Genomic DNA, 27,668 nt, shown 5'->3' with positions numbered 1-27,668 from the left:
GGCGGATCGACATCTTGTCTGCACATTAGTAATATGTCAGAAAGAGGCTGAAGAATCGCGAGCATAGCTTTTGAGACTCTCTGAGCCCAGAAGCTGTGTTGATAATGTGTAGCCTACCTGTATTCTAGTCAATGGAGCACAATCAAGGTCGAAGTCGAGGAATAATATCAAAGAGATTCTGTCACGTGATATCGCGTGCCACTTTACGCGTCCGCGTGAGCCGCCTGGGAAATTCCCGTCGTCATCGATTTTGGTTCTTTCAGGGCCGCTTTCTGGCACGGATTCTTCATTAACATCACTTTATCAGCTAGAAGCGCTCATCACCCTTGACTCGCAGGGAGTGATGCACGCTATCCGTTGTCTATTAGTGCCATGAGCCATGGCCAAGCTGCAGGGAGCGTCCGTGTCGAAGGTGCCTGTCAATCGGAAACGCAAACGACCTCAGAAGCCAACCGAACCGCCGCCTAGTGAGTCAGAGCCTGCTGATGACAATACCACTGCCGAAACCACAACAACCACAGCTGTTCCTACAAAGACACATGATGGAGGCAGCGGTACCAAACGCGGAAAGACGGGTGCTAAACCAGCTCTTCTACAGCGAAGTTCCTCCTCCAACCTAGTCGAATCCGAAATTCCCTGGCCCGAACACTTCAAATTCCTCTTACAGTTACACAAAGCCCTTAACCTTGTATACACCTTCTGCTGCACGCGGAAGCATTTTGCAACTACTTGGGAGAATATAAAGTCAACAGTAGAGGGGCATATAAAGAGACCACTACTCGAAACCGATGTGGCGCAGGTCAAAGCCCTCATACCTCGTGCCATCAATTTTGCCTATGTGGATGAACACCACCTGCTCGTCACTTTGATGGGCGAGGAAGATGGTGTTAAAGGAGGAAGGGCTGATCACTTTCGGTCTCTGCAAGAGGACGAGAGCGGGCAAAATGACAAATCTGACACACAAAGGGAGTTGCTCCTATTTGAGTTCATCGATGGCGATCTCAAAAGGCAAGTTATCGATCCTAAGACGGGTCAGCCTACAAAAGCCACCCAGAAATTAAGAAATGAAGCTTTGAAAATGCCCGTATTCAGCCAAAAATCGATGCTCAAACTCATCGAGAAGCGCAATTCCAAATTTACGTCTGCCATCAATGTCTTCCTCAACCAGTGCGCGGAAGAAAAAGTGGACGCAGTGGAGAAAGTGATCGCTATGAGCCAGACTTGTATCCCCCGCCCTTCGACGATTGAGCCTGACCCATTGGATCTGATCACCACGTCCCTGCCAAAATCAATACCCAAAGATCGGAAATCAATATCAGAAATTGTAAAGGAGTTGAGCGAGATGGAATGGTACACGCAACAAATTGTTCCCGACGGACACCGTGTCTTTGATCCCCAGCCTCCAATATACGGCGACTTGAAGTTTGCCTTGTCTCAGAATCTCGTTAATGCGCTCTACAACTCCCGGAACATCACTCAGTTTTACTCACATCAAGCTGAGGCCATCAACAACCTTCATGAAGGCCACAACGTGATCGTCTCGACCTCGACCAGCTCTGGAAAGTCATTAATATACCAAGTGCCCATGCTTCATGCACTGGAGAATGACCCGGAGAGTCGAGGCATGTATATTTTCCCTACCAAAGCCCTCGCACAAGACCAACGACGAAGTATGAAAGACCTGCTGAAGTACATGCCTGGATTCGAAAATGTCATTGTCGAAACATTCGATGGCGACACGCCTATGAAGGAGCGAAACCTGATCCGCGACGAAGGACGGATCATTTTTACCAATCCTGATATGCTTCACATTACCATCTTGCCACAGGAGAGTGGGTGGAGGACATTCTTGAGGAACCTCAAATATGTGGTGGTGGATGAATTGCATGTTTACAATGGTCTATTCGGTGCGCACGTCGCATTCATCATGAGGAGATTACGTCGAATATGTGCTGCGGTGGGAAATCGCAAAGTCAAGTTCGTATCTTGTTCAGCAACAGTTGCAAACCCTGAGGAACATATGAAGACGATCTTCGGTGTGGATAAAGTCAAGCTGACAGACTTTGACGGCTCCCCATCTGGCCGAAAAGAATTTCTCTGCTGGAACACACCGTACAAAGACCCCGGAGATCCGTCTTCAGGCCGAGGAGACACTTTCGCCGAGACTGCCCGCTTGATATGCCAGCTGATCCTTCGTGGTGTTCGCACCATTGCGTTTTGCCGGGTACGGAAGCAGTGCGAAGTACTACTCGGCGCAGTCAAGGTTGAGTTCGCGGCGCTGGAGCGACCAGAATGTGCCGCATTGGTAATGGGTTACCGAGGAGGTTATTCGGCGCAAGATCGTCGTCGAATTGAATCCGAGATGTTCGGCGGCAAGCTCATGGGAATAGTTGCAACAACGGCTCTAGAACTGGGAGTCGACATCGGTTCGCTTGACGCTGTTGTGACCATGGGCTTTCCTTACACTATTGCAAACTTGCGACAGCAGAGCGGGCGAGCTGGGCGAAGGAATCGCGACTCACTGTCAGTTCTCGTGGGCGATTGCTTCCCAGTTGATCAATACTATATGCAAAACCCTGATGAAATTTTCACCAAACCCAACACAGAGCTTCAAGTCGATTTAACAAATGACTTGGTGGTCGAGGGACACGTACAATGTGCAGCGTTCGAAATGCCCATTCAGCCAGAGGAGGACAAAAAGTTCCTTGGAAAGACACTTCCCGAGATCTGTAGCACGAGGTTGTCATACGATCCTATGGGATTCTACCATTGCCACGAGCGATTCCGACCACAACCTTCCAAATGTGTGAGTATTCGAGACACCGAAGATGGTCACTTTGCAGTGGTGGACATTACACACGGTCGCAATGTCGTGCTCGAAGAGGTAGAACCATCTCGGGCCTTCTTCACACTCTACGACGGTGGCATCTTCCTCCATCAAGGGCGAACATACATGGTCAAAGAATTCTCACCTGAACGCAAGATTGCACGAGTGCAACTTGTCAAGGTGGACTGGACGACACAGCAACGCGACTTCACGGATGTCGATCCGATCGAAACAGAACAAGTCCGACGAGTGTCAGCCAATTCTCTGACGAAAGCATTCTTTGGTCGCATCAAGATCCACGCTGTTGTGTTTGGATTTTTCAAACTGGACCAAAAGCGACGAATCTTGGACGCCGTTGCAGTGGACAACCCTCCCATCGATCTATATTCACGAGGTCTATGGCTCGACATCCCTAGATACGCGCTGCAGATCCTCAAGGACAAGAGACTCAATCTCGCGGCTGGGATCCACGCCGCCGAACACGCACTAATGAGTCTGATGCCTCAATTCGTCATCTCCATGCCAGGAGATGTGCGGACGGAATGCAAGAACGCTTTGAAGGAGTTCGCAAAGAAAGAAACCCAGCGTAAACGACCGGCCCGTTTGACCTTCTACGACGCCAAAGGCGGAGCTGCAGGCTCGGGGATTGCGGCCAAGGCGTTCGAGTTCATCGACGTCTTGCTTGAACGTGCAGTGCAACGAGTTTCAGCCTGTCACTGTCTCGAGGGATGTACTGAATGTATCTGTGACGAGCGATGTAAGGAGAAAAACATGATCATGAGTAAAGCTGGTGCAGAGGTGATTCTCAAGTCTTTGATTGGCATGGAGATTGATCTTGATGCTTTGCCGGAGGGTGAAGAAGAGAGAGTGCCGGCCGGGGTAGAGACGGTTATCTTTGCAGAAGAAATCTTAGGCAGAAATGGCAATCGTGTCCAGGAGCGAGAGTTTGTCAAGCGTGAAAAGGACGACGATGAGGCTATCATAATAAAGGATGAGGAAGACGATTGAATCATCTTAGTTAGACGCATGTCTATATATACGAATATATGTCTTGAGAATCATGACGAGACCTGATCTGCTGTGTCAGACATGCACACGTGTTGGTGGGCCGCCTCCCTGCATATCCTGTTAGATGCTATCCCTGCGGTCAAAGGCCCTTAGTCACGTTCCTGACGAAGGCATCAGCCTCCCGCCTCATAGTCTGGACGTCGACTTTGCCCGTGCCATAGACCTTTGCCAATGCAGCCTGGACTTCTTCATCCTCAAAAAGGCTCTCGTCAGTGGCGGCATCGCTCTCGATAGCCACAACGGTCCGCCAATACTCGTCGTCAACGGCTTTGAGGCTGCTGTCCCTGACAACGGCATTTCTCACCACCGAAAACGCCCTGAGATTGTTCGACGTCATCTGCAAGGCCAGGTTCATCTTCGTAAGGAGTTCTTCGGTGCGACGTTTTGCCAGTGTGGGATCTGCCGACGATGGAGCACTGAAGAGGAGGAACCGGCCAGTGGCTGATGCATAGATAAGAAAGGCGACGAGGCCATCGAAGAGGGAAAATGATAGGTAGCGTAGGGTTGAGGCGAGCCAGAACGTGCCGGCCGGAGAAGGGGTCATCGGAGCTGTGACGGGTGTATAGGTGACGGCCTGCCAGATGTCGAGCGAGAACAAGATCACGGCGCCGATGAGACTCAACCGTCGCCAGTGGCGAGCTTCGACCCCAGAGACGGACTCAGAGGTGGCAACACCAAGCGCCAGGATGTGAATGAGGTGCGGGAGAAGTATGTTGGTCGGTAGGTGGTACAAGAGATACGTAAAGGCGTCGTTTGGATGGCAGAATGTACAGTCAAGTAAAGTTGAAGGGCCAAAGCGGAGGTATAATTGGCGAAGTCTGGAGAGTTTATTGCATGTGTTAGGGGTGGAGGTCATGTGAGGAAGAGGCGGATAGAATGAAGACCCTGGGGAAAGACAGATCTTTCGTCTCCTGGGCATGGGAAAAGGACTTACGATTGAGTAGTAAGCTTCGACTTGAGTTCCTCGTCAATTGGTGTCAGGATTCCATGATCTCGCATGAGCGCCAGGCGTTGGAACAGAATATCAGTGGGCTGAGAAAAGTGAGACTGAGTGACGACGAAGACATTATGATCTTCAATCTTGCCTAGGAGCGGCAATGACAGATAGATGGATATGCATATGGAGGCGAAGAGTACGTTGAGTCCGTGGCTAGTTTGTTGTGGGAGTGGTCTCGGAGGCGGCCTGGTCCGGATAGCAATTTTAACCACGCGATAGTAATTGATGGCCCGTGGCAGGACGAATGTGAACAGAAGCGGCCAGAATGGTTTGATGCTTGCAAGATATCAATGGCGATGACCATGAAAAGGATTCAAAAGATGGCATGAAAGTCAAGTAGCACATACCTTTGCAGAATTGACATTTCTGAGGCTTGGTTTTGCCTGTGGGCACATTACTGATCAAGAGAATTAGACAGGTCAGTCGAGCATAGGGACAAAAAAGTCGTCGTTGGCGCTGTAATTTCAGAATCGGCAGGTTGATCAGTTGCACACTGTGAGGTTTGAGAATTGAAGTCGCGACGATGTCGATCGAGTAGGAGATGTGGCAAGGCTGAGGAGCCGCGAGGCTGAAACACAAACTTTGACAGGCGCGATTTTGGGCAGGTGGGCCGGCTCAAGTACAGTAGTACCTCAAGTTTGAGTCGGTGGGTGAATCATCGAGAAATTGCCAGCCACGATCAAGTCTACTTGAAATACATACAGATCAAAGATCAGGGAAGCCATGGGACGAGATATGAATTCAGTCTCGAAAAGTCAAAGAGATCTAATCGTGAATACGTGACTTGACCTTGTAGCAGCCGTCGACTGGCAAAGCCTATCCAAGCCCCCAGTGTATTCACTGGTTAAATACGCCACGCCATTTATACGCCATCAGGACACCTTGCTAAGTTGATCGTCAGAGCTCCATCACCCGGTGAATAAGAGGAGAGGACGAGAAACAGGAGGATCGAAAGACTCGAGAGTTCTGAACAAATCCTCTTCTGTCAACGCCCCGCGCCATGTTATTTCTTTTTCTGATCTGCAACCTGACCGCCAGCCTTCGCAGCCTCCGCTAAAACAATCGTCAGATCCATTGGCGGAGAAGTAGATGTATTGTTCAAGATACCAACCTTTTGCTTGTTTGGCTCTCATGATAGCAGCTTGGTCTTCTTTGGTTCTGGCAAATTCCGTGCCAGACTGGGTGTTCTTTTTCTTTTGGCCAGCTTGTTCTTTGAGATTCTTTTCGCGGGCCTTGTCTCGTTGATTGCCGCGAGTCATGTTGGCGGATGAGGGTAGAGAGGACTTGAACTAAGCGCGAGAGGATGTGAGAGGGATCTTGACGGGGGATTCTGAGGATTTGTGCGACTGCTGGTGGGTGGATGTTGGTGAGAAATGAGGCTGCGATTATAGTGTGGAAATTGGGAAGGGTAGAAATTGGTGGAGTTGAGGTGGCTGCGGATTCTCCGACTCTTCTTGTGCTGCCTCGCCCGTTTGGGGTTCAGCATGCCTCTTCCAGCATCCTCATTCCCGCTTGTGTGGTACTTCCAGTCACTTAGGGTGGGGAGCCGAGAGGGCCGAGGGGCCCTCAGGCTGCAAATAGGGAAGGGAATTGGGTCGAAGCGCCCCCTCGGCCCCTCGGGCGTCGCCTTACTTAGGTCCCTCGGTCTTACCGACCCTCAAATTAGACTGCTGGCCAGTTCTCAGTCAACTAAAACATTTTGTTTGTCCTCCTCCTACCCTTTCGGATCGTTCAACAATCGTCTCAACATGATGCTTTATTCTTTCACCCAAGTTGATTGATCGATTCTTCGCCTATGGGCCATTCATCACTCATTCATATTCACCAAGGTCCAGGTCGGAGCAGATGGTGACCACCAACGGCGCCAAGGTGTTGGTTATCATTGTCCCTCGAGAGAAGTGTTTCAGCAGGTGCAGCTCTCACAATAATGTCGGTGTCTCTCAGCCAGTCCTTTTCATGAGAGCCTCAATGCCTGGGAATCCCCTCCCAGATTACTTCATGCTCGAAACTACTTGACTCAGGATGCCATCTCCGCGACCAGAGCTGGCCATGTCTCACTCGTGAGTATCAGGTCAAGTCTCCCTGCTTGAAACTGTCGTCAAAGTCTGCTCAGGCCATGATCGGATGCAACCAATGATGGCGCATTGAAGGTGAAATGGACAAGAGTCCTACGACAGCGTCACACTACCCTCGCGCGCTTCCTACCATATCATGGCCATATTCAATGACCTTTGATTGAAGACGATGTTCACGACGTTGACATCACTTGATCTAATATCTACCTTGATCACCTATTCTCTCATCCCTCACTGACCCATTGTTGGAACAAGTCCCATTTTGCTTCAACTCATGTCTTGACCAGATGTTCTCAATAGCCAGCCCATTTCCCATTGTTCTATTCATGATTGCACAACTATATTCTTAATCGCACTTTTCTTCCAACTCTTCTCTGTTGCCTTGCTACGCCTGAAATATTCTTGACACCTCTCACTCTCACACAGCGTCGTTGGTACAACACATTCAATTGCTTCGTTCCTTCCATCCTCACCATAATCACCCACGTGGTCATCTTCCGTCATGCCTTCCTTCGGCAGACGCCTTCTCGGCGCAGGTTACGTCGTGCTCAATGTCATCCGGGCGATGAACATCATTGGCCTTCTCTCAGTCATCGCGGCAAGCTCGGTCATGCTGGTCAAGACCTTTATCATCTCCAAATTCTTCTTCTTCGACGCCTGTGAACATGTGGTCAGGATCATTATGGCCGGTAAGTTCGATCTCCAGCTAGATCTGTTTTCTCTTCTCCGGCTGACTCAAGCTCAGGCTTCCTGATCCTGACCGAACTCCCACTCTTCAAGTCGTACATCTCTCGAAATTGGCCTCTTTTCAGCCCCCGATCAGGATTTGTCATGCTTGGATTTGCCATGATTTTCCTGGGCAACAGCATCCTCGGAAATCTCAACAAAGAAGCGACAAGTCAAGAAAGTCTAGGGATGGCTTTCTGGCGGTTGGTCATAGCCTCTGGCATTATTGTCTTAGTCCTCGGGCCCATCAACATCCTGGCTGTAAGAGCTATCAAGATTTAAGCGTGATGATATAACGATTACTGACAAGCTCACAGAGCTACATTTTTCGAGACCATAAGAGCCACGTCACAGCTCGACAGGTACGATCGGACGGTGCCGTTGCCTCTCATAAAGCGGACGTGGAAGCATCTACACCCAAGCCACCCAGCCGCAAAAGCCGATATCGATCGTTTCTTCTAGGCAATCGACGAGATTCTCTTCCTTCCTACTACTCGGGCAAGACGGCAAAGCACAATGACATGGTGCAGACACCAAAAATTCATACCGCAATCTCCAATCCTTTCTCCCAGGACTCAACCAACTCCAGGGTTGCTCAAAGTCCCGGAGGGTCGAGCTCAAAATACAGCCACAGCCCCAAAAGCGAGCGATATTTCCAGAGCCCTGACATGAGTCGACCCCAACTTGCACGACATCCAGCAATGACCGATGGACATGCTTTGTAGTACCGGCAGTCTCTCAACAGTGTCGGACGGTGGGAGTGAGTGGTAAAAATACGATTCACGGGGTGGTGGCAGATGATTTGCACGGCGTTATCTCAATGGGGATCCTATCTACGCAAGGCGAAATGGGGAATTGGATGTAGGGCTGAAGCCTTGCATGGGATGAAGATCTATGCCAAAATACCGTGCAGACCCAAAGCACCATACCATAGACAAGAACCACACTTAATCGATGTATGTGAACCTCACCGTATCATCCATCATCAAGGCTGTCAAGATAGACCAAGACGAGTCATGGATGGCCAGACCGGATGTTTTTGGCGTGATGATCAGACACGCGCGATTCGAATCCAGACCAAGCATTAAAGTTCGTAAGGACAGGGATCACCAGTTTCCCCTTGAGTTTTTCCCCATGGATTGTCAGATGCTGCAGTGGGCAAGACTATAGTTCTTATCAAATTGCCACTCTGGCTGGGAACCGGTGAGGACCGAGAACCGGCCTATGAACGAGGTTTGTGAGACGGGCCAGCCATTTCCAAGACGCGAAATGAGTTCGTTCTACTGGCTGCATCGTACTCGATTTCCAGATACGTTCGAGTTTGTTCAATACCCCTCACTTCATTTTTTGCCTCGAAGCCTTGGAATTTGATGCACGACAGAGAGGTCATTAGGTGTTTTGGGGGCCGGGTCAAGGAGTTCGCCATATTCGATTCAAGTTTCAATCACCTCTTCTGCTTGATGTGCTTGCTATACTTGCGCTACATATCACAGTTTCGCCTGGTGGTCATGGACTTGGACGGTGGTCTTGGTCGAATTCCACAACGCCTCGCCTCGACTCAACTCACCCGTCGGCCCCGCGCTGAGAAACTCGGCTCTGCACATCAATATGAACTAAACTCGAACTACTGAAGCAGGTAACAGATTGGGTCCACGATAGTGTTTTCCCCTTATCGAATCCGCATGTGCCCAATTCATTTCCACCATTGCTTGCCTCTATCGCCACCACCAGTACCATCGCCTCCTCGCTCCTACTCGTCCTCCACCTCCTCATTGAACCCCTCGTTCGCTCGTTCTTCTCTTCTTCACACTACACTTTCCTCCATCTCCACCTCCACCTCTCTCCATGTACCCTTTCCCCCCACCCTTTGGCTTTCCAATCCACCCCCTCCCTCCTTAATCGGACCCATGACACTACTTCTCGTGGCGACAAGGTTGAAAAGAGGGTCAAATGGCGGCGCGAGGCGTGAGCACGCAAGCACACAAGCATGCCTCGAGCAAACAGCTCCTGTACCCGTCCTAAACAAGTGATTTGACTTCCTAGTTGGGTCATTCTGCCATATCTTCAATTCACGACAGTTGTAGAATCGCCACCTAGGTGGATACCCAAGCAATCCGCCTTGCAGTATTCAGTATATACCCTGGCCCGAGGGCCCCCATAGGCGCCTCGGACGTCTGCTAGGCTTGCTGGTGAGGGATTGGTACCTAGAGGCTACTGGGCCACAGGACACGGCACACGGCACATGGCACATGGCTTGACAAGCTTAGAGTGGTGGAATGGGATGAAACTCTCTGAGAGGCGCGATTACTCTATTCATCCACTCGTGCTTTTCTGTGTTACTGCGTCGTGGAGGAATGTTCATTTGCATACAAGGCTTCATGTCATTCGGCCTAGCTATGTGTTACATCGAAGAAGATAGTCAAGTCTCGTTCTCCTTCCTCTCGGACTCAGATGGCAAAACCAACATGGCAGGTACTTCTTCTCATTTGAGACAAGCGTTGAAGTTGCAACATTGACATGTACCCATCCACCTTAGGTGCCTAGGTAGGTACATACGGTGTGTCCGGAGTACAGTACATACCCACCCTCAGACGCTCCCGTGCTGCCGTGCTGCCATGCTGCCCCGCCGCCCTGCGCGATACTGACATGTCACGCACGCATGCGGTATGCCCAACCATGTCCCTGTCCAACCAACGACCAAGGGATGATCCTTGTCAAGGCTGAAGTCTGGATCCTTACGGGCTTCAGCTCCAGCAGCTAATAAGCTTTAGGCTTGGTGGGACGGGACTTGAGATCGTCCTTAGCCTTACCTCAAGGCACAGGTGCCCTACTGTAACAGCCTCTACCCGTGCAACGCCGTGCGACTCGTAAAAGTGTCTCCTTTGCTTCCGGTGCCCCAGTTATTTCATGCCGGTAAAGAAAATAGGTGGTTGGGCGGATAGGGCAGGTGGTGCAGGACAGTGGAAGTGACATTACTTACTGTTATGAGGGTAGTGGCTCTACTTAGGTACCTGGTAGCTACCCAGGTACTGTTGCATGTGGCCAAGTCGACCGACCACGTACGTACGTTAGATGACATTAAGTAGTACTTGTTGAGTACCTATCTAAACGATAACTCCGAAGGTATCCAGTGGACTATCCAAACTGCTTGGACACTATCTCCATGCTAAAGACCTACTTACGCTGCTGAGTCTCTCCGGTGAAGACAGGTACTTTCAAAAGGTGCTGTGAATACTCAAGTACGTAGGAGGGAGCGGTGGTCCGTGATTATCATGTGCAAATTTGTTACACATGATCTCCTGTCCGGTGGCCGTGGCGATAACTTGTCGATATGTGTTGTGACTGGAACTTTTATCGATCACCAGCAACACGTGCTGGACGGCCTCGGGCAGCCGGCCTCACCAATCGCCAGTTATTTGCCAGCGTTTGATTACTCATTCATCATTCGATCATCCATCATGTGGCGACGTCTACGCCGTGAAGGAAGCAAAGATATCCAATCCTGCCAAATTGCCCTGTTGGGATTCTCGAAATGGTAATCGTAGGGGAACAAATTTACGATATGCATTTACAAGCAGTTACACAGATACACAGATGAATCGATGGGTAGATGCGACATGTGTGATTGTCTCACATGTTGTAGTAGATAAAAGCCAATGAGTTGTCATACAGGATTGATTAAATGGAGCTGCGATGCGAGTCCAAGTAAAGTCGCGAGAGACGGTTTGACAAAAAGTAATACTCCCCAGTTGCTCCGTCATGTCGTTTCGTCTGTTGGTTTGCTCCTATCTGAGGTATGAGCCTGGCAAGCTACATCCCCTGTGACCATTCTTGAATCAACCTTTCAGTCACATCTTAACGTCCCTTCTAGATTGTGCTCGCTATTGGTATCAGCTCGTTCCATGACTCCTCATCCGTTTAATCATCTGTGGGGCGTGCGATGGTATGTCACCAAGAATGAAGCATCCAGGGTTTCCGTTAGGAGCGTCGCTTGAGATCCAGCATTTCTCGGGCAAGGCGTTCTTCTGATGTTGCACTTGCTACATGGTTTTCGCCATCATCAATGTTTTCCATGTCTTGATCATTTATCTCGTTTCATTCACGTGAACATCCAGCTTCTTCGCGACGGGCTCTTGCTTCGCGTCTGGCTCTTTTCTCGGACCACGTACATCTTGTCACCTTTCTTGACGTAGCGATCATTGGGCGTCAACGTTGTGATGGTCTTGGTCTCCTTAACATACGGGCCCGTGATGAGTTTTCGTTGTGTTAATCGGCGCGTATGCTCGAAAAGCTCGTCCTGGAGACTGTCGTCAATGTATTTCTTGATGATGATGAATTCGCTGTCAGCCTATCGAATATCGAGTTAGCTGGCTGGCTGGTAGTCAAGTCGGCTTTCGCACTCACCCCATCCCATTGCCAAGGCAGACCATATGCATCCAGAGTGTCAGGATGTAAATACTTTCGGTTGACTTTGATATAGGTCGGTCGGTGAAGATCGATGGCCAGTGTCGTCTTCTCTTTCTTCTTTTTGTGAAGCACCTCATCCACATAGTCGGCGCTGTAACCTGTTTGCGAAGCATTGCCATAAGCCACTAGCAACAATAATGGAATGGAGATGTCTAAGGACATACCAGCATTCATGAATTTCTCCTTGACCTTTCGCTCGAATTCGGCATCTTCGGCCTTCTTCTTTTCTTCCTCTTTCTTCTTTCTCTCTGCCTCTTCTCGCAGAACTCGTTCTCGTAGTTCCTGCGCCTCCTTTTTCTTCCTCTCTTCCTCAATCTTGGCTTCGAGCAAGATCGCCTCGCGTTCCTTCTTTTTCCGCTCAGCCGCTAACTCTTCCTCATGTTGCCATTTCTTTCTGGCGTCGTCGCGTTCTTTTTTCTTGCGCTCAGCCTCGAGCTCTTCTTCGTATTGCCATCGTTTCTTGGCTTCCTCACGGTCCTTCCTGATTCGTTCTTGCAGACGCCTCTCCTCTTCCTCCTTGCGTTGGAGGCGAGCATAGTCGATCTCCTTGCGCAACTCATATGGGACATCGGCTTCGGTGACGGCATAATTCTTGCTGTATCGACGACCACGGTGAGAACGTGAGCGTGAGTGGTCGCTCGAACTTCTGCTTGAAGATCGTGATCTACTGCGATGACGATGACGACTGCGGCTACGGGAGCGCGAGTGAACGCTTGGGGCCGTGCCGATGTTGACAATGGTGGGTGCGGGGCCGGCGCCTGTGCTGGAGGCCCGCGGACGAGTCTGAGGCACACCTAAATAATTATTGACCACAGCGGGCTCTCCGCGTGACCGTCCATAATCACTCCCACCTCCTCCAGAGCGCACCGGCATAAGGTAATATTCATGCTCTGAGGTTGATGAGCGGCGTGAGTACGGCATTGTGACTATTGTTCAATTCGTCGTGGGCGAGCTTCTCCTACACGACGCCCAGAAACGGTTGGAGATCGGAGGGCGCCCACTTTCAGCCCTATGGTGGGGGATACAGTGTGTGGCAGACGCTGTGGAGCACTGGAACCGGGTGGGTGTGTGGTATGTGCGCTGGGATGCCAATGAGATCCGTGAATTCAAATGGTGAGGAATGTATTGACTCTGGAGGTGGTTCTAGGAGGAGGGAAGACTAGGATGAGCGATGGGCGTACTTATATCCGTAGGAAGTAGCGTGAACTTAGGAAGCATACCGCAATTTCAGCTGGTGGGGGAAGATGATGGACGGTGGTCACGCAGTTGGCTTTATCAAGTGTTTGCAGCCCTGCAACTGCAAGTTGGATGCAAGCACGGGTCATGGGTGGCTCTACGGAGTACTCTTTACTGTCGGCTGCAGCCACTTGCCTCCTGGCCCGTGGCCTGGGGCCGAGGGGCCTGGCGTCTGGGGCCTGAGGGCCGGCACGATAGACAAAGAATTGACTTGTCAGGTCAACCACAAGGTTAAAACTGGCAATGAAATTGGCAGCAATTGACCGCCGATCGTAGATGGTAGACCGTAAACTGTAAGTAGACCGGTTACTTGGGGCCAGAAGGATGTGCCAATAAAGATGCGCTGTGGTGGAATCCCTCCCCTGTTTGTCACGCGCAATCCCATCGTATTTTTACCCAGTCAGCGTTCTCAATCAACTGGCTACGATTCCGGTTGGTGCCACTCTGTCCTCGGTAATGTCTGGCATCCGTTACAGTTGCGTTTCGTTTGCTGGCCGCCACGACTGTTTTCATACTGACGTTAGTGATCGAAGGATTCATTGTGCAGTACCTAGGTAGGTACCTAGTTAAAGGTGGCAAGCAAGCGTTTGCTGGGCAGAGAGGGTGGCTCCAGGCTGCACTGCACGCTTACCCACCCAAACCCGTTGCTTAAAGCCGGTGCTTTGTCACTAACAAGCCAACAAGCCAACAAGCCAAAAAGCTTGGGCTACCTGGTCAACACAACAGCCACAGTTGCGGTATGGGTGCGCCTAAAATCGATTCGCACGGCCGAGGGGCCTCTTGCATGAATGCGTCATTAATGATTCTTCGCGTTCCCGTCATCTTCATCTGGACTAATATTGAGAGGCAAACACAACAGCAGGTTTGTATGACCTCTAGGGTCCAAATCATTTTGCCAAAGACCGGCCTAGTCTCACAAACACAGAGTCTCACCCGGGACGGACCTCCTGCCCCTTTCCATGGCATACCTCGTGGCTCATCAGGGTTCTAAGGGGCCCATTCCTTTGTAGCGACCGGGTGAATTTTTTTCTTGTCGCTAACTGATACGTACCCAGGTCACTCAAGATACTGCAGTATTGAATCGCAGAATTCGAGGAAGTCTTCGTATCAAGTGCTACAATATCCATCTGTTCATTTCAGACGTTCAAATCGTGGCTCCACGTGTTCAGTTGTGTCCTAGTGGCCACACCCAGTCGATCGTGCATCCAGGACCCGAACGCGAACGGAGTAGGGTCTCGCGGAAAGCATTTCCCGTGGTTACTCAGATACCCAGCTTTCAGGCTTTGTGCGACAAGGTTTTCGATGTCAGACAGTCTTGCGATTTGATTGAGCAAATACTGTCTCGGTCAGATTGCCATTCATGAGCGACCACTTGTTTGAAGGATCTTTTCGATGTGTTGCCGGCTGTTCTTGTAGGTCGTCTCTTGATAATGTAACTTCTTTTCCAGGTCGGACATTTCCTTGGACAATGAAGACGACTCCGAGGCAAGGCGCTGGGTCAGGGTGGTAATAGGCACGGCGACAAACCTGGACAAATTGGTGTCAGTTGGATCATGGGAGGCAGAAGACACAGTGGACTGACATCTTGCCAACGCCCTCATAGACGTTTGTGTCCTTTGCCAGGGCCTTGATTTCAGTAGACGTCAGGTGGTTCAAACGAGCATCACGGCGTTTGGCATTGAGTTCTGCCTGGGTCTGGGTAATCTTCTGTTGCGAAAGGATTGCCTGCGTTTCGACCTCTTGCAGCAGCTAATCGTAAATCGAGTCAGAGGACAGCGATAGACATGGGAACTCGGGAAACCTAACCTTCTGCAACGCGGCATTTGGAATAGCCATCTGAGTGTGTATACCACGAGAGACAAGTTGGGTAAATAGTAACGTCGTGGAATGATTTGTAGAAGCAACCGTAGAAGCAATCGGCACTCGGGACAAATGTGAAGGAAGGACTTGGCCGCCAAGTACGTGTACGGAGTAGGTACTAAGGAAGTACCTACTAGGGTAGCCTAACGCCTAAAGGTACCTATAAGCACGCTACCTACATTTAGGCAATGATTGGCTCCACTGAGGGGTAGATTTCAATGTCATATTGGTGGGGCTGGGGGTCCAACAACCAGAGTTACAGTGCAGCCTTCCAAAAAACTTAAGTTCGGCGCCTTGAATTCGGATTTCTCCAATGTCCAAATGCTGACCAGAGATGTATGGAAGACAGCTTACCTACTGAAGCTGCTGACTGCAGGTTGATGAGGCCACTCGATGGGAGGAGACATTCTGGATACCTCAGTATCTCGAAGTTGGGTGCCTCAATACCTAGGTCGTTATAGGTACTGTTTGTGCATCAGGACATATGTACCCATCGTGCCATCACATACGTCACATCTTAGTCAGTGCCACGACTCAATCAGCAAAAAATCAGGAAGCAGGAATGATTGTCTCAGGAATCAAACACGCTCCCGAGCCTTCCACTTGACACGTTGACAACATTTTTTATCAGAAACTTCCCAAAATCTGGACTGCATCTTACACCCATCTTCCTTGATCATTTACCGTGTTGGAATTCTTTGTGTGACTTCGACCTTCGTATTGATCATGTCCTCCCCCTAAACTCACGTCTGACCGCAATCTTCTTGCATCCAATCCCACGATGGTTTCATGGCTTCCTGCAGTCCCTTACCCCCCGCCCGACCAGCCTGGATATTGGGATCCAGTGACCTCTACTCTGCAGTGGTGTGAAGAGGCGAGCCTTATCCATCGTCCTTCCCTCTTACACTGCGGCTAACCATCGATAGGATTACTATGCCACTTACTATGCCGCGGAAATCATCAATACCCTTACAAACAGCTTGTTCATCTACCTAGCCTACCGGGGTGTCAAGAGCTGTCGGAAGCATGGTCATGATACTGTCTTCCAGGTCGCATACTTTGGTTATTTCCTTGTTGGGTTTGGAAGTCTGATGTTTCATGCCACCCTCAAATGTGAGCTCCCAACAACTGCCACAGTGTCTCATCCATACTCATCAAATCGTCTAGATCCGTGGCAGCTGGTTGATGAGTTAAACATGATCTACACTACGTGCCTGATGGCCTTTGCCAATTTGTCTTATTCTCGATCTTTCGCCGCCCAAATGTCTCTCGCCGTCTTCTTTGTCATCTTCTGTGCCGCCATCACGGCCTACTATCACTACATCCAAGATCCAACCTTTCATCAAACCGTCTATGCCGTGCTCACCAGTTTCATCGTCTTTCAGAGCATATACCGCATGGAGTTCACTCTTCGGCCGTCGTTAAGGAAGAGTGAAGAGCGTCACCGTCGAGAGAGAGAACAGCTTAGTGACCACCTCCCTTCCAAGGCCGATACCCACTATGAGAACACGAGGGACCTGCACATTCTCAAAACCATGTGGCTTTTTGTCGCTTTCGGTCTCTCCGTCTTTCTTAGCGGATTTGCAATATGGGCACTAGACATTAAATATTGCTCCACCTTGCGTACCTGGCGCAGGCACGTCGGTATGCCATGGGGTTTTCTGCTCGAGGGTCATGGATGGTGGCACTTGTTGACAGGTCTCGGGGCTTATTGCTATATCGTTTGGGGTATTCACCTACGACACATTCTGAATGGCGACCAAGAACACTATGTCATGGTGTGGCCGACCATCTTTCGTCTCCCCGAGATCGTCAAAGTGTCTGATCCTTCGTCGAACGCAAATACATCCACTAACGGCGCGGTCTCGAATGGCAGTCTCAAGGCATTGAAGCAGAGTTGAATAGATTTCATCTATGGAATGAAAAATAAGGTGCACCGCACCTCCTCGTCCTCAAAAAGCCCTCGCATACACCGCAATCGCCATGCCCGCCCTCCCACACTGCCCAATATTCTGTCCATTACAAGCGACGCAATTGTCGACCACCTGCGAAGATGGCGAGGTGATTTTAATTCCACAATAGCAGTCTCCTTGCGTCGTACCGTTCTGCACTGTCCCAAAGAAATTTCGATCCCCGCGACTCATGCAAGCATTGGCACACTGCGATGCAATGTTCTGTGTGCTTGAGCCAGGATACGTTGTGAGATACCCGCCCGCTGTCGTCTTGTCATCCAGGCCATAGTACCCTAGCGAGCACGCCGCCGCATTGGGAGAGCAGGTTTGCGCGTAGCACCCAAGATATGCGAACTGTATTGACGCTGATCCCTGCGGCCCCGTTGCTCCTGCTGGCCCTGCCGGTCCTTGTGGTCCTTGTGGTCCTTGTGGTCCTTGTGGTCCTGCTACGCCCTGCACTCCAGTTGCGCCGGTCGAACCTTGTGGCCCAGTTGCACCTGTCGCTCCCGGCGAGCCTTGTGGTCCAGGTACTCCTTGCGGTCCAGCCGCTCCTTGCGCCCCTTGAGGTCCAGTTGAGCCGGTCGCCCCTGTCGCTCCGGTTGCTCCAGGCGAGCCTTGTGGCCCAACAGCTCCTTGTGGTCCAGTCGCTCCTGGTGAGCCTTGCGCTCCAGTTCCACCCTGAGATCCCGTAGCACCAGTTGCACCTGTCGGTCCAGGCGGGCCTTGCGGTCCAGGCGCTCCTTGTGGTCCAGTTGCACCGGTCGCACCTGTGGCTCCAGTCGCTCCAGTCTCACCTTGGGGTCCAGTTGCCCCAGTGGCGCCAGGCGATCCTTGTGGCCCAGCGGGCCCAACTGCACCCTGAGGTCCAGGAGAGCCTTGCGGCCCAGTTGCTCCAGTTGCTCCGATCAAACCTTGAGGTCCAGTGGCCCCCGTGGCTCCTGTCTCTCCTTGTGCTCCTGTGGCGCCTTGAGGTCCAGGATCCCCTTGCGGTCCCACTGGTCCCTGTGGTCCTGGGTCGCCTTGAGGTCCAGCGTAGCCCTGGGGTCCGGGAGAGCCAGTTGGTCCTAGTCAATGTTGTCAGTCATGTTCCTGGTAGAGTTCACAGCACGACAAGATCGCCATGTGGGAATTAGGAGAGACAAACCAGTTTCTCCTCGAGGTCCCGAAGGGCCTAAGGTTAAATCAGCGGTAGACTTCTCCATAAATTCATTAATACAAACCTGGTTCTCCTTGCGATCCAGTGGGGCATAAGATATAGTTAGTTGTGTCGCATACGTGGTTTCGAGACAGGACAAACCTGGACTTCCTTGAGGACCTACCAATTTGTTAGAGAAAGCCATATACCATCAAAATAAAACTTAACCAACCTGGTGGCCCGCTCACTTGAGGTCTTCCGGCTCCACCAGCACAGGTGCTAACCCTAGTCATGCTCAAAAGGACAAACACGCAATTTGAAGGAGCAAGGGACGGCTCTCCAAAGACAGCCACGATCGTGTTGTCCTCGAGGACACAAAACCGGGCAAAGTTGTTATAGAAGTCAGGATGTGACCACAGGAGGTTATTTTGAGAATCAACGGAGAAGGTGCTGGTGATGTCCCCAGGGCTCGCACTGGGAGTGAAATTCGCATAGATCGTGCCAGCAGTGGTGCCATATTGGGTCGCGCCAGAGCTGGTGTTTGCAAATAGCTGCCCGTTGAGGAGGTTGTACACTACGGCATTCTGACAACTGTTGGTGACCTGGCCTGATCCACCAAGATATATGGGATTCTGTCGCTTTCGCAGCCGTTTATTCTTCTTTCCATAACTTCGCCTTTGATGACCTTCGACAGCTGAAAGTGACAGGAGAAATGTATACCCAGTGACGTAGCTAAACTGCGAAATATTGCTTTTGTGTGTCAGTCATGGTATCTGCAGTAGAGTGAAGGAGATGTATACATCGTAGGGATAGCTGTGCTCGTTGTAGTCGTGGTTGACTGCTTGACGTACGACACACTGGTTCCCGTGTATATGGCATTGATCGTAGTGGGTGCATTGTCGACATGTAATGTCAGATAGTCATGTACTTGGAGAGTTGTATTTGCTGTGGCATAATAGTTGATATGAATCTACCGCATATGATGTCAGCAAATGTTGAGTATAATCCTCGTAGCTCTGATGAACCTACAGGGATCAGAATGAACACTTTTGTCACTGTAACATCCAAAGAGCAGTCTCCAACATATTGTCGGCGAGGATGGACCAGGCCACGCTCCAGTTCATTTGGAATATATGTTGCATGTGCCCGTTGTTCTGTGAGCAGGATCGATGCGATCAATGACTGAAATAGAGTGGTAAAATGAAGCATACTGGGAGACTGCTTTCTGCACTAATGTCAAGACAACAAAAGAAAGTACTGGAGGAAAAGGAAAAACACGCAAGGAAAATATGGCAGGTAGAAAGGAAGAAACAATGAAGCGAGTGGAAGTAGAATATATCAAATAGAAACGAACAAGCCGAATGCCATGGTCACTAGGTGATGACACTGATGAGTATTAGTTCTCGCCTGCAACTGATGGTCATTGCTGAATCTAGAATAAAAGAAATCATGATTGCAAGCACAGATCGTGGAGGCGGTTGCTGTGTGGATCTCGATTGAGTTGGAATGCTCGTGTTGCTTGGGAAGAAGGGAGAGATGTTGAAGTGAAGGAGATGAGGAAGATGAGTCTGCGTCTTCAGGTGTTATGCTGCGCTGTATTATATCTAGGCATCCTCCCTGGTCTGACGCGATGTGATTGGCTAACCATGAACCTCATTCCTCAAGATGAGGGTTTCTACAGAGACAACACCACCAAATAGATTCACAATCAAAGGGACACACAGTTGAGTGTTGGTCATTGAGAATTCTGCTCCCGGTTTTTTCTAAGAGGAGTTTCACCTGTCGGCTCTCTGACCTGGCTACAACCACACTTATCAATTCCCTAGCCGTGCGAATGCTGGTAACAATTCCACGAAAATCAGAACTCGAGCAGTTTGGCCTGGCATCAATGCAGCACAATCTTCCCCCAACGGTTTCCCTTTTCGGCTCAAGTCAAGCTCGGCCATGATTCATGATGGCAAACCCACAGCCAAATGCAAGCACTGTATCTAACCTCCTCACCACCCACCGCGCTCTGTTAGATACGGTGACATCATTCCTGACGGTTGTCACACACCACATCCTCTTCCTGCGGCAGCTATATCCACCTATCTCCTTCTTATCCGCACGAGCATACAATTTCCCGGTACGACAAAATCGACACCCGCAAGTATGCCGATGGATCAACGACGCCGTGGCGGCGATCCGCGACCAACTGGAGAAGAACACAGTCGAGAAAATCTGTCTGTGTATCTATGAATGTGCCGAATCTCGAGTCTTGGAACGTTGGACCATCGACCTCCGATCGTTCCCCAGTGTTGCCAAGCGAGATCGCGATGTGCCGTTCGAGGACAACCCGTCTGACGCCGACGACAGTAACACCACAGGGGCCGCTGAAGCCGAGTTGTCTCGTAAAGTCAACCTCGCTGACCTCGAGGCAAACTTCCGCGCCATGTTGTCTCGCATCAGTAGTTCGGCAGCCAAACTTTCTCCATTGCCGCAAGGGCCAGGTGCGCCAGAGTGTAGCTTCACCTTGACGATTGAGGTCAAGGACGCGGCTGACAGGCCGGTCGGCCGCTTGGAGAGGGAGGAGCGGAAATGGATCGCTGCTGAACCTGATTCGTTCGAAGAAGGAGAGAATTCATCTGAGGGTGGGCAAACATCTAATGTTATGGGCAAAACCCACCCGCGAACACACCCTGTCCGCCGCTTGGAAGCTGGAGAGCTGCGCATGGAGGTCTGGGTAGAAGAGTCAGCGACCAAATTCAACTATCCCTCTTCACGTCCAGTGTCGGCAGCAGAAGCTGCAGCCATGAGGAGGAACAAAACATCCTTCGGTGCGGGAAAGGATAAATTCGCCCCGGATGGTATGCATGGGGATTATGATCTAGAACCTCCAGATGTGAACCGAAAGCCACAAGGGGGAGCTGGCACAGACTACCAACGTGGGTGAATCATACTGAATTATGCCATTTTTGGCTAGCACGGGAGTATATATGTTTGTCTTGACCTTGGTGATTAAGATTTATGTGCCTGAATTGGAAGGGGTCTATTATTATTAAATCACCGGCTGCTGTTCATTTGAAACCTTTAAGGATGGCATCTGCAACCCATGAACTCAGTCTAAGTGTGCGAGCCCACTTTCGTATCTGTGAAATGAACCAGTTCATCTCATTCTGCAAATCATAGCTGCTGGTTCACCACTGTCTGAATCGCTTTAAAATGATCTCATTCTCCGTGATCACCACTCCGAGGATCATGATGCGACAGTACTCTCATGGATAAAAGGAATGCCATCATGAATTGTGCTGTCGTCTTGTAAAGTAGCTCCACTGCTCGTGTTTCAACGAAACAAGTATACATGCTGAAAGGAGAATGGAGCAGTATATGTCGTCAGGTTAAACCTTGGCTGGGCTATAGTCCTCGTCCTCGTCCTCGTCCTCGTCCTCATCCTCGAATAAAGCCATATTCATCTGTCCAAGGGAAAGTAGCCCTTGGCATTTAAGGAATAAGAGGGCGAGTGCTACCATCTGTCTTGCTTGTATTTGCGTTCGTGTCTGCGTTTCCAAGAAAGCCATGCACACGTTGTCTAGCAGCAGCTGCCGTTGGAAATAGCAGTTGTGATTGCATCGGGATCATATTGACTTCCGGGGCCATTGGGGAGTCGACGAAGTCTCTGAATGGAGTTGCGGAAGGATTGCCAGTATCAGTTGCGAAAAGAGGCATCGTAGGGATAGGCGTGTCGAGCCACGCCATGGTTCCGAAATTCCACATATCTGGTGTCATTTGCGGTGTTCGGTAATTCATTGTCAGGTCCATCTGAGGTTGAGTTCGCCCCAATGCTGGTCCGGGTTGGTGAGGTTGTTGCATCATGTTCAGTGTGTTTGTTCTGGGAACTGGAGGGGGAATAAGCAATTGATCTGGCTGTTGACCTGGCTGCTGACCTGGTATTTGGCCTGGACCTGGGCCTAGATGCTGGCCTGGGTTGACATTGTGCCAAATCTGTGGCCTGGTACCGTAGTTCATCAGATTGAGTAGGCCAGTGTTTTGGCCGTCATTTCGTGTCGCGTTGTTCTGTAGTAAAGCAAGTGAGGCTCTTCGCTGCTCATTAAGCAGGTTTCTCCTACGGATCATCATTTGGAATTGACGCTGTTGTACGTCGCGAGTGAGCCGAGCATAGGGTTGTGGAGCCATTGCCATGGTATTTCTGCCAGTGTTTCCAGCTGGCTTAGCATCGAGACCATTGGCATCATCTCGTCCGAGGCGCAGTTTAGACTCGTCTATGGTAGAATCTTCCTCCTTGGCTTTCTTGATGACTTCGTCCTCTGCAACTTCAGCTTCATGGGCATGTCTGTTGAGACCTGGAACATCGTGAAGAGGGCATGTTGCGTCAGAAAAATGGCTATAAGCCTGGTGCCCAAGGCGAGTGAGATCAGCTTGACAAACATAGCACAAGATGACTCTACACTGAGAGCACACTAATTTGTTGCATCCTTGGTCTTTGACGATCTTGACTTTGCACTTGGGGCATTTCCGCATGACAGCCTCTGACCTGGCCTCCTCGACGCGGTGACGGACTGTGAGATTGTTGACCTCGGCTTCTCTGACCTCCTCACACGTCTTTGGAACGTGGCTTTCCGAGTCACATCTTCTGCAGGATGAACGAGCACAGTTTGGATTTTGGCAGTGGAAAATCGGCTCCGCATCTACCGCGTCACAGATTGCTTTGAAATCACAGAAGGGGCACTGCGCAAGACCCTCAATTTCCGCCGCCATGATTTCAGCTTGCTGTCGGTTGAGTTGGAGACGATCATAGGTCTTTGTGCTTGTTGCCTTTGTGACGCCATGCGGAGACAATTCGGCTTTACATCCGCTACCATCCATACATGTCATTTCATACTTCATCAGACCAACCTGAGACTCCGCTAGGGATGAAATGCAACTGAAGCAGAAGAAATGAGAAACCTCTGCTTGACAGCCGACAACGCGATTGAGGGGGATCTCAGAGTCAAAGCAGCATTGACATTCTGCGAGGGCGCCGGTGGCTTTATGATGTTCTAGATTTCTGTCTTCTGCTGCAGCATTTTCTTGCTGGGCGGAGATTTTGTTTTGTTCTCTGAACCAATGTTGTTTTGCGGCCTGAAGTTCATTAATTCGACTAGGGTTGTGCAGCGCTCCAGGCCGACCCATAAGTTGATATTTCTTCTCCAATGCAACACGTGGAGCATGAAGGCGTCTGTATGGACGCTTTGAGGCTTCAAGCTTGTGGTACCGCGATTCAAGGTTTTGCAGGTGACAAAAGGTGTCAAAAATGGACTTATTCTCGACGATCTTTCTGAAAATATCGATGGTCGGGACATACGGAAACTCCTTATGCAGGAGCGCAACACCATCTGCCAGATACGAGCCATCTTTTGGTACATTCTTGTCCCAATCGATTGTGGTTCCCGATCCATCGCTAGGTTCTTCCTCTGGTTTTCTGACTTTGGGTTCTTTCGGGTAGTCCACCATCTCTGCCAATCGTGTGATGATGTAGTTTGCTACATCAGCCATGCCTGTAGAAGGTAGGTGGTTCTTCATGTTTGGTTGTGGTCTTAAGGGGTGGTCTAAGATCTGGCGCAGGACAAAACGGCGCGCGGCGTTTGGGAAGACATCCAGGACGATTGCGAGGCATTGTTCAGCCCATCTTGAGCTTAGCAAGCGCTCATTGTCAGTCAATATCGCCTCACAAGACTCTGGATCGCTTTCGATGCTGTGCTGCTCTGCAATCATTCCAGTCCCATGTAATCTCGTAGGCCCTCGCTGCGGCTTTACCACTCTGAGTAGTTCCCATTCCTTGCAGAAGTCTCGATGTTCCTTGACGTCGCCCAAGACTATGGGGAATTTTTCGTAGCCGGGACCCCGATACATTGTGACTCCCCATACTGGATCACAGTAGGAGGGCGGTTCTTGGCCAGAGCCATGTTGCGATTTGAGCAGGGTATCGGCGAGTAAAAGGTCATCAGATACAGGATTTGGGTGTGATGGACGAGATGAAGGCTTGAATATGGGTTCTTGCAAACCAATCTGAGCAAGATCTGGCCCAATTGACCGTTGGTTTCTAACCTCAATGCCGTAGTCGAAGGGATTGGAGGCGTCAGATAAGGCGGATTGTTGGTTCGACCCACTTTCTACAGTCTGAACACCTAGACGAAGACGCTTGTTAGTATAAAGACCGTGTCGGAACTGGCCATCTGAGATCTCGCTGTGCGGTCGAGTTGATTTAGGCAGAGGGGTTTGGTTTGGAAGTGATGTGGCTTGATCGAATTGTTGGCGAGTAATGGTGAGGATCTCGTCGTCGCTCTCGTCGCTTCCATTGTCTGAGATGTCGACGGTGACAAATGGTCGTGGGGAAGGGATCTGGTTGAAGCGATGCAGCCTGAATCTCGAAAAGATGATGATTAGTGAACAAAGACACAAAATGAGAAGTCAAAGTCGAAGGATTGGGAAAGAGGGGGGGGGGGGGGGGTTCCAGTAAATGAAATAGACATTGGCATACCAGGGGTTGTGCGCGGCTTCCATGATGAGCAATGATTAGAAGCGGTCTCGATACATTCTTGATTCTCAGTGACAAAAAGGCAAGAAGTTCGGAGGATGCGAGGTTTGTATTGACAGGAGTGGGAAGGAAGCTTCAGGGAAAGTGGAAGGGAAAGAATGAGGATGGAGAGACAAGGCAGTTTCGAGGCCAAGCGATAGAGTTCACCAGCTGCGCTGCAGTGATTGCAATTATCCTGGGGTGAATGATGGCAGGAACATTGAAATTGCCTGACGGTTGAGTGAAGAGTGCAGGAAGGACATGGACAAACGAGCGAGGGATGGTGAGGGAGCCAGATAGTAGTGGGAATTTGTATGATTGAGTCGAGCAAGTCTAATGTAATGGTAGAAACGGTGTCATGGTGTCGCCTTTGACCTCAAAGAATGAGAAAGCGAGGAAGAGAAACCAATTGACCAGGTAGAGCAGAGTGAGAAGACGTTGAATTAAAGAAAGACCACGAGGGACGACGACAGACACGAGAGGCAATGTTGTACGCGTACCAATGAAAGGCTGCCAGGCTGCAACAGCTGACTGAGCATCTTTTCTCACAGGAATGGGAAGGGAAATGGAAGCGAGAGGGTGACCGGAGTTGACTCGCCTGTGGTATGTGACTCGTGACTCGAGGAGTAACGGCCAGTTAGAAACAAACAACCATGACGTTCAGTTCCATGAATGTTGTTGTCGTTATTGCATGTTAAATTTTTAGGTGTTCAACAAAGAAATAGTACCAAATTGACCCAAAAAACAGCCTCAACAAGAAAAAGTGACCTTGTGCTAGCCCAATGCATGGTTAGGGCCGGGGGTAGCTCCTTTTAGAGTGCCACCTAAAAAGCTAAAGCACACATAAATATGCCTAAGTAGTGCCCTGAGCCCCAGTGGCCCCGTTACTTAAGGCCCAGCTAAGGCTGAGAGTGCCTATAGCGTTGCCCAAGTTAGCCGCAACGCGAACACGCCCAATTCATACCTACATACTTACCTACGGAGTAGTACCTATACTTTAGTTATGTGCTAAGTATTCATACTAAACGCCCAAGTGTCGCTGCTCCCCGCAGATCTCTACGCCATGTGTAGGCAGGTACTAAGTAGGTACCTAGGCAAGTGCCTATCTGTTCGCATATTATCGTGGACTTTAAAGTTAATCTCTCGGGTCTAAATTTTAGGCTCTGGGCGCCTGGAACCAAAGTACTCCATAGGCGTCCATCGCCCGATTGTCCATCCCCAAACAATATGGATGGCAGGTAACATTGAGGACTCTGCCTGCCGGTGTGCTTATGCTTCTTGAATGAAAAAAGATAAAAAAACTTTTTGTCGTGCAGAGCCGCAATCAGCCCACGGCCATTTTTAACCACTCAGCTACAGTTGATTGTCACGCCTTTACACCATGGCCATTACATCTTCTGTCCTGCAAACACTAACAGGCTACCAGGAACCACCTCCTGTACCGTCAGACCTCCTCCCTCTCGCAGATTCCCCCGATGTCCACCTGGTCCCTGCCACAGGACTAGAATATGTCCAAACTGCTATATTGAATGGCGTCGAATGGAAAGGTCCTTTGACCCTCGAGCAGTTTCTCGAACGAGAGGTGCATCTGCAGGCCGCCGAGTTGACCAAGGATGGTCGCATCACTGGTTGGATTCTGACAAGCAGCAAACTCCCTCCTAATCCTGATGGATCGCGACCCATCCTAGCCTCGTGTGAAACAATTCCCATCCGTGGTCGAGTCTCCCGCAAGGGTGCGGGCCATGATGTTCAGGCACATGGTGTAGCTTCCGTCTTCACCAGGCCTGAACATCGTGGCAGAGGTTATGCTGGGAGGATGATGAATGACCTAGGCATCAGGCTGGAAACTTGGCAATCGACTCAGGGAGAGACTAACGCCTTCTCTGTGCTGTATTCAGATATTGGAGACAAGTTTTATGCTCGACATGGTTGGAAAACCTTCGAAAGCACACACATCCACCTCGAAACCATGTCATCGCGAGACTACGACGATATCATGGCGTCCTTCCCACCGGTCAAGGACCTCGTTGCCACCGATCTTTTGAAGCTTCCTTCAGTTGCCTCTATGGAGCAGCATCTAGACCAGCTGTCCAAGGCAGACCCATCGCGGCCCTACTGTGCAATTCACCCAGACGTTGAACACTTTGCCTGGCACCATACTCGAGAAGAATTTCTAGCTATGATCAGTGGAAAGGTGGCACCCCAAATCAAAGGGGCCATTCATCCATCGTCAGGCCTGGCGATTGTGTGGAATCGCAGATACACCTCACATCCTAAGGATTGTCAACTACACCTTCTCCATGTCGTTATCCCGACAGACTCCGATGCTAGCCAAGACACGGGCGCAATCTTAGCTGCCCTCTTGTTACGGGCTCAAAAGGAGGCAGGGGACTGGGCCATGAATGCTGGAGTAGAGATATGGGATCCAACAGAAGAGGTGGTTGCCGCGGCCCAACTCCTCAAAACCAATGCCCACGAGAAAGTCCATGTCATAACTCGTGATAAAGAACATCTCTGTTGTCTCCGGTGGACGGCCGGTAACAAGGAAGATCCCGTTTGGATGAATAAAGAGAAATACGGCTGGTGCTAGTATACCGGCGCACAGAACCCTTGGAGTTTATGGCTCATGCGGTCACGTTATGGAAGATTCAATGGTACAGTGACCTTATGAGCATCCTCTCATCTGAAACTCCCAAGGCTATATCTCACGAAGTCAAGCCCTCGGGTAAGACAAGATGGTTAGATGCTTTGCTGGAGGGTCACGTGAATACA

At 50.3% G+C, this 27,668-nt stretch overlaps 10 protein-coding genes across 10 annotated transcripts; 4 read left to right on the top strand and 6 right to left on the bottom strand.

The window, feature by feature from the left end:
• Positions 1–379: 379 nt before the first annotated feature.
• PV10_04918 (uncharacterized protein) lies at positions 380–3,835 on the top strand (the record flags this gene model as incomplete). The annotated part of the gene is made up of 1 exon (XM_016369509.1): positions 380–3,835. The coding sequence occupies one exon, from the start codon at positions 380–382 to the stop codon at positions 3,833–3,835; it is 3,456 nt and encodes a 1,151-aa protein (XP_016225297.1).
• A 139-nt stretch (positions 3,836–3,974) lies between these two features.
• Positions 3,975–5,256, bottom strand: PV10_04917 (uncharacterized protein; the record flags this gene model as incomplete). The annotated part of the gene is made up of 3 exons (XM_016369508.1): positions 3,975–4,713; positions 4,830–5,168; positions 5,240–5,256. 3 exons carry the CDS (start codon positions 5,254–5,256, stop codon positions 3,975–3,977), a joined length of 1,095 nt encoding a protein of 364 aa, XP_016225296.1.
• Positions 5,257–5,604: 348 nt separating this feature from the next.
• PV10_04916 (uncharacterized protein) lies at positions 5,605–6,295 on the bottom strand. Its single transcript, XM_016369507.1, has 2 exons — positions 6,004–6,295; positions 5,605–5,945 (listed from the first exon to the last, which is right to left on the bottom strand). The coding sequence occupies exons 1-2, from the start codon at positions 6,149–6,151 to the stop codon at positions 5,896–5,898; spliced, it is 198 nt and encodes a 65-aa protein (XP_016225295.1). The 5' UTR covers positions 6,152–6,295; the 3' UTR covers positions 5,605–5,895.
• Positions 6,296–7,469: 1,174 nt separating this feature from the next.
• PV10_04915 (uncharacterized protein) lies at positions 7,470–8,568 on the top strand (the record flags this gene model as incomplete). The annotated part of the gene is made up of 3 exons (XM_016369506.1): positions 7,470–7,656; positions 7,713–7,954; positions 8,011–8,568. 3 exons carry the CDS (start codon positions 7,470–7,472, stop codon positions 8,416–8,418), a joined length of 837 nt encoding a protein of 278 aa, XP_016225294.1. The 3' UTR covers positions 8,419–8,568.
• Positions 8,569–11,315: 2,747 nt separating this feature from the next.
• On the bottom strand, positions 11,316–13,302 carry PV10_04914 (uncharacterized protein). The gene is made up of 3 exons (XM_016369505.1): positions 12,325–13,302; positions 12,098–12,258; positions 11,316–12,041 (listed from the first exon to the last, which is right to left on the bottom strand). Exons 1-3 carry the CDS (start codon positions 13,079–13,081, stop codon positions 11,793–11,795), a joined length of 1,167 nt encoding a protein of 388 aa, XP_016225293.1. The 5' UTR covers positions 13,082–13,302; the 3' UTR covers positions 11,316–11,792.
• An 819-nt stretch (positions 13,303–14,121) lies between these two features.
• On the bottom strand, positions 14,122–15,313 carry PV10_04913 (uncharacterized protein). The gene is made up of 3 exons (XM_016369504.1): positions 15,203–15,313; positions 14,979–15,145; positions 14,122–14,923 (listed from the first exon to the last, which is right to left on the bottom strand). The coding sequence occupies exons 1-3, from the start codon at positions 15,230–15,232 to the stop codon at positions 14,755–14,757; spliced, it is 366 nt and encodes a 121-aa protein (XP_016225292.1). The 5' UTR covers positions 15,233–15,313; the 3' UTR covers positions 14,122–14,754.
• A 724-nt stretch (positions 15,314–16,037) lies between these two features.
• PV10_04912 (uncharacterized protein) lies at positions 16,038–17,157 on the top strand (the record flags this gene model as incomplete). The annotated part of the gene is made up of 3 exons (XM_016369503.1): positions 16,038–16,100; positions 16,183–16,369; positions 16,424–17,157. The coding sequence occupies 3 exons, from the start codon at positions 16,038–16,040 to the stop codon at positions 17,155–17,157; spliced, it is 984 nt and encodes a 327-aa protein (XP_016225291.1).
• Positions 17,156–19,552, bottom strand: PV10_04911 (uncharacterized protein; the record flags this gene model as incomplete). The annotated part of the gene is made up of 5 exons (XM_016369502.1): positions 17,156–18,272; positions 18,353–18,523; positions 18,576–19,093; positions 19,144–19,313; positions 19,373–19,552. The coding sequence occupies 5 exons, from the start codon at positions 19,550–19,552 to the stop codon at positions 17,209–17,211; spliced, it is 2,103 nt and encodes a 700-aa protein (XP_016225290.1). The 3' UTR covers positions 17,156–17,208.
• Positions 19,553–21,340: 1,788 nt separating this feature from the next.
• Positions 21,341–25,370, bottom strand: PV10_04910 (uncharacterized protein). The gene is made up of 2 exons (XM_016369501.1): positions 24,861–25,370; positions 21,341–24,740 (listed from the first exon to the last, which is right to left on the bottom strand). The coding sequence occupies exons 1-2, from the start codon at positions 24,881–24,883 to the stop codon at positions 21,824–21,826; spliced, it is 2,940 nt and encodes a 979-aa protein (XP_016225289.1). The 5' UTR covers positions 24,884–25,370; the 3' UTR covers positions 21,341–21,823.
• An 863-nt stretch (positions 25,371–26,233) lies between these two features.
• PV10_04909 (uncharacterized protein) lies at positions 26,234–27,605 on the top strand. Its single transcript, XM_016369500.1, has one exon. The coding sequence runs from the start codon at positions 26,278–26,280 to the stop codon at positions 27,484–27,486; it is 1,209 nt and encodes a 402-aa protein (XP_016225288.1). The 5' UTR covers positions 26,234–26,277; the 3' UTR covers positions 27,487–27,605.
• The last annotated feature ends 63 nt before the right edge of the window (positions 27,606–27,668 follow it).

The sequence above is a fragment of the Exophiala mesophila genome (genome assembly GCF_000836275.1).
Source record: "Exophiala mesophila strain CBS 40295 unplaced genomic scaffold supercont1.3, whole genome shotgun sequence".
NCBI classification, from domain to species: Eukaryota; Fungi; Ascomycota; class Eurotiomycetes; order Chaetothyriales; family Herpotrichiellaceae; genus Exophiala; species Exophiala mesophila.
Note: the sequence above shows the minus strand (reverse complement) of the source record. Positions and strands in the feature narration are given on the sequence as shown.

Bases quoted from the DNA above. Each gene is read 5' to 3' on its own strand.
- PV10_04910 (XM_016369501.1), bottom strand. From the start codon at position 24,883: ATGGAAGCCGCGCACAACCCCTG. The intron at 24,741-24,860 runs GTATGCCAATGT...TTCGAGATTCAG, and splicing joins GAAGCCGCGCACAACCCCTG to GCTGCATCGCTTCAACCAGA.
- PV10_04913 (XM_016369504.1), bottom strand. From the start codon at position 15,232: ATGGCTATTCCAAATGCCGCGTTGCAGAAG. The intron at 15,146-15,202 runs GTTAGGTTTCCC...ATTTACGATTAG, and splicing joins CAAATGCCGCGTTGCAGAAG to CTGCTGCAAGAGGTCGAAAC. The intron at 14,924-14,978 runs GTCAGTCCACTG...CAATTTGTCCAG, and splicing joins TATGAGGGCGTTGGCAAGAT to GTTTGTCGCCGTGCCTATTA.
- PV10_04909 (XM_016369500.1), top strand. From the start codon at position 26,278: ATGGCCATTACATCTTCTGTCCTGCAAACACTAACAGGCTACCAGGAA.
- PV10_04914 (XM_016369505.1), bottom strand. From the start codon at position 13,081: ATGCCGTACTCACGCCGCTCATCAACCTCAGAGCATGAATATTACCTT. The intron at 12,259-12,324 runs GTATGTCCTTAG...CTTCGCAAACAG, and splicing joins GGAGAAATTCATGAATGCTG to GTTACAGCGCCGACTATGTG. The intron at 12,042-12,097 runs GTGAGTGCGAAA...GATATTCGATAG, and splicing joins TGCCTTGGCAATGGGATGGG to GCTGACAGCGAATTCATCAT.
- PV10_04916 (XM_016369507.1), bottom strand. From the start codon at position 6,151: ATGACTCGCGGCAATCAACGAGACAAGGCCCGCGAAAAGAATCTCAAA. The intron at 5,946-6,003 runs GTTGGTATCTTG...CGATTGTTTTAG, and splicing joins GAGAGCCAAACAAGCAAAAG to CGGAGGCTGCGAAGGCTGGC.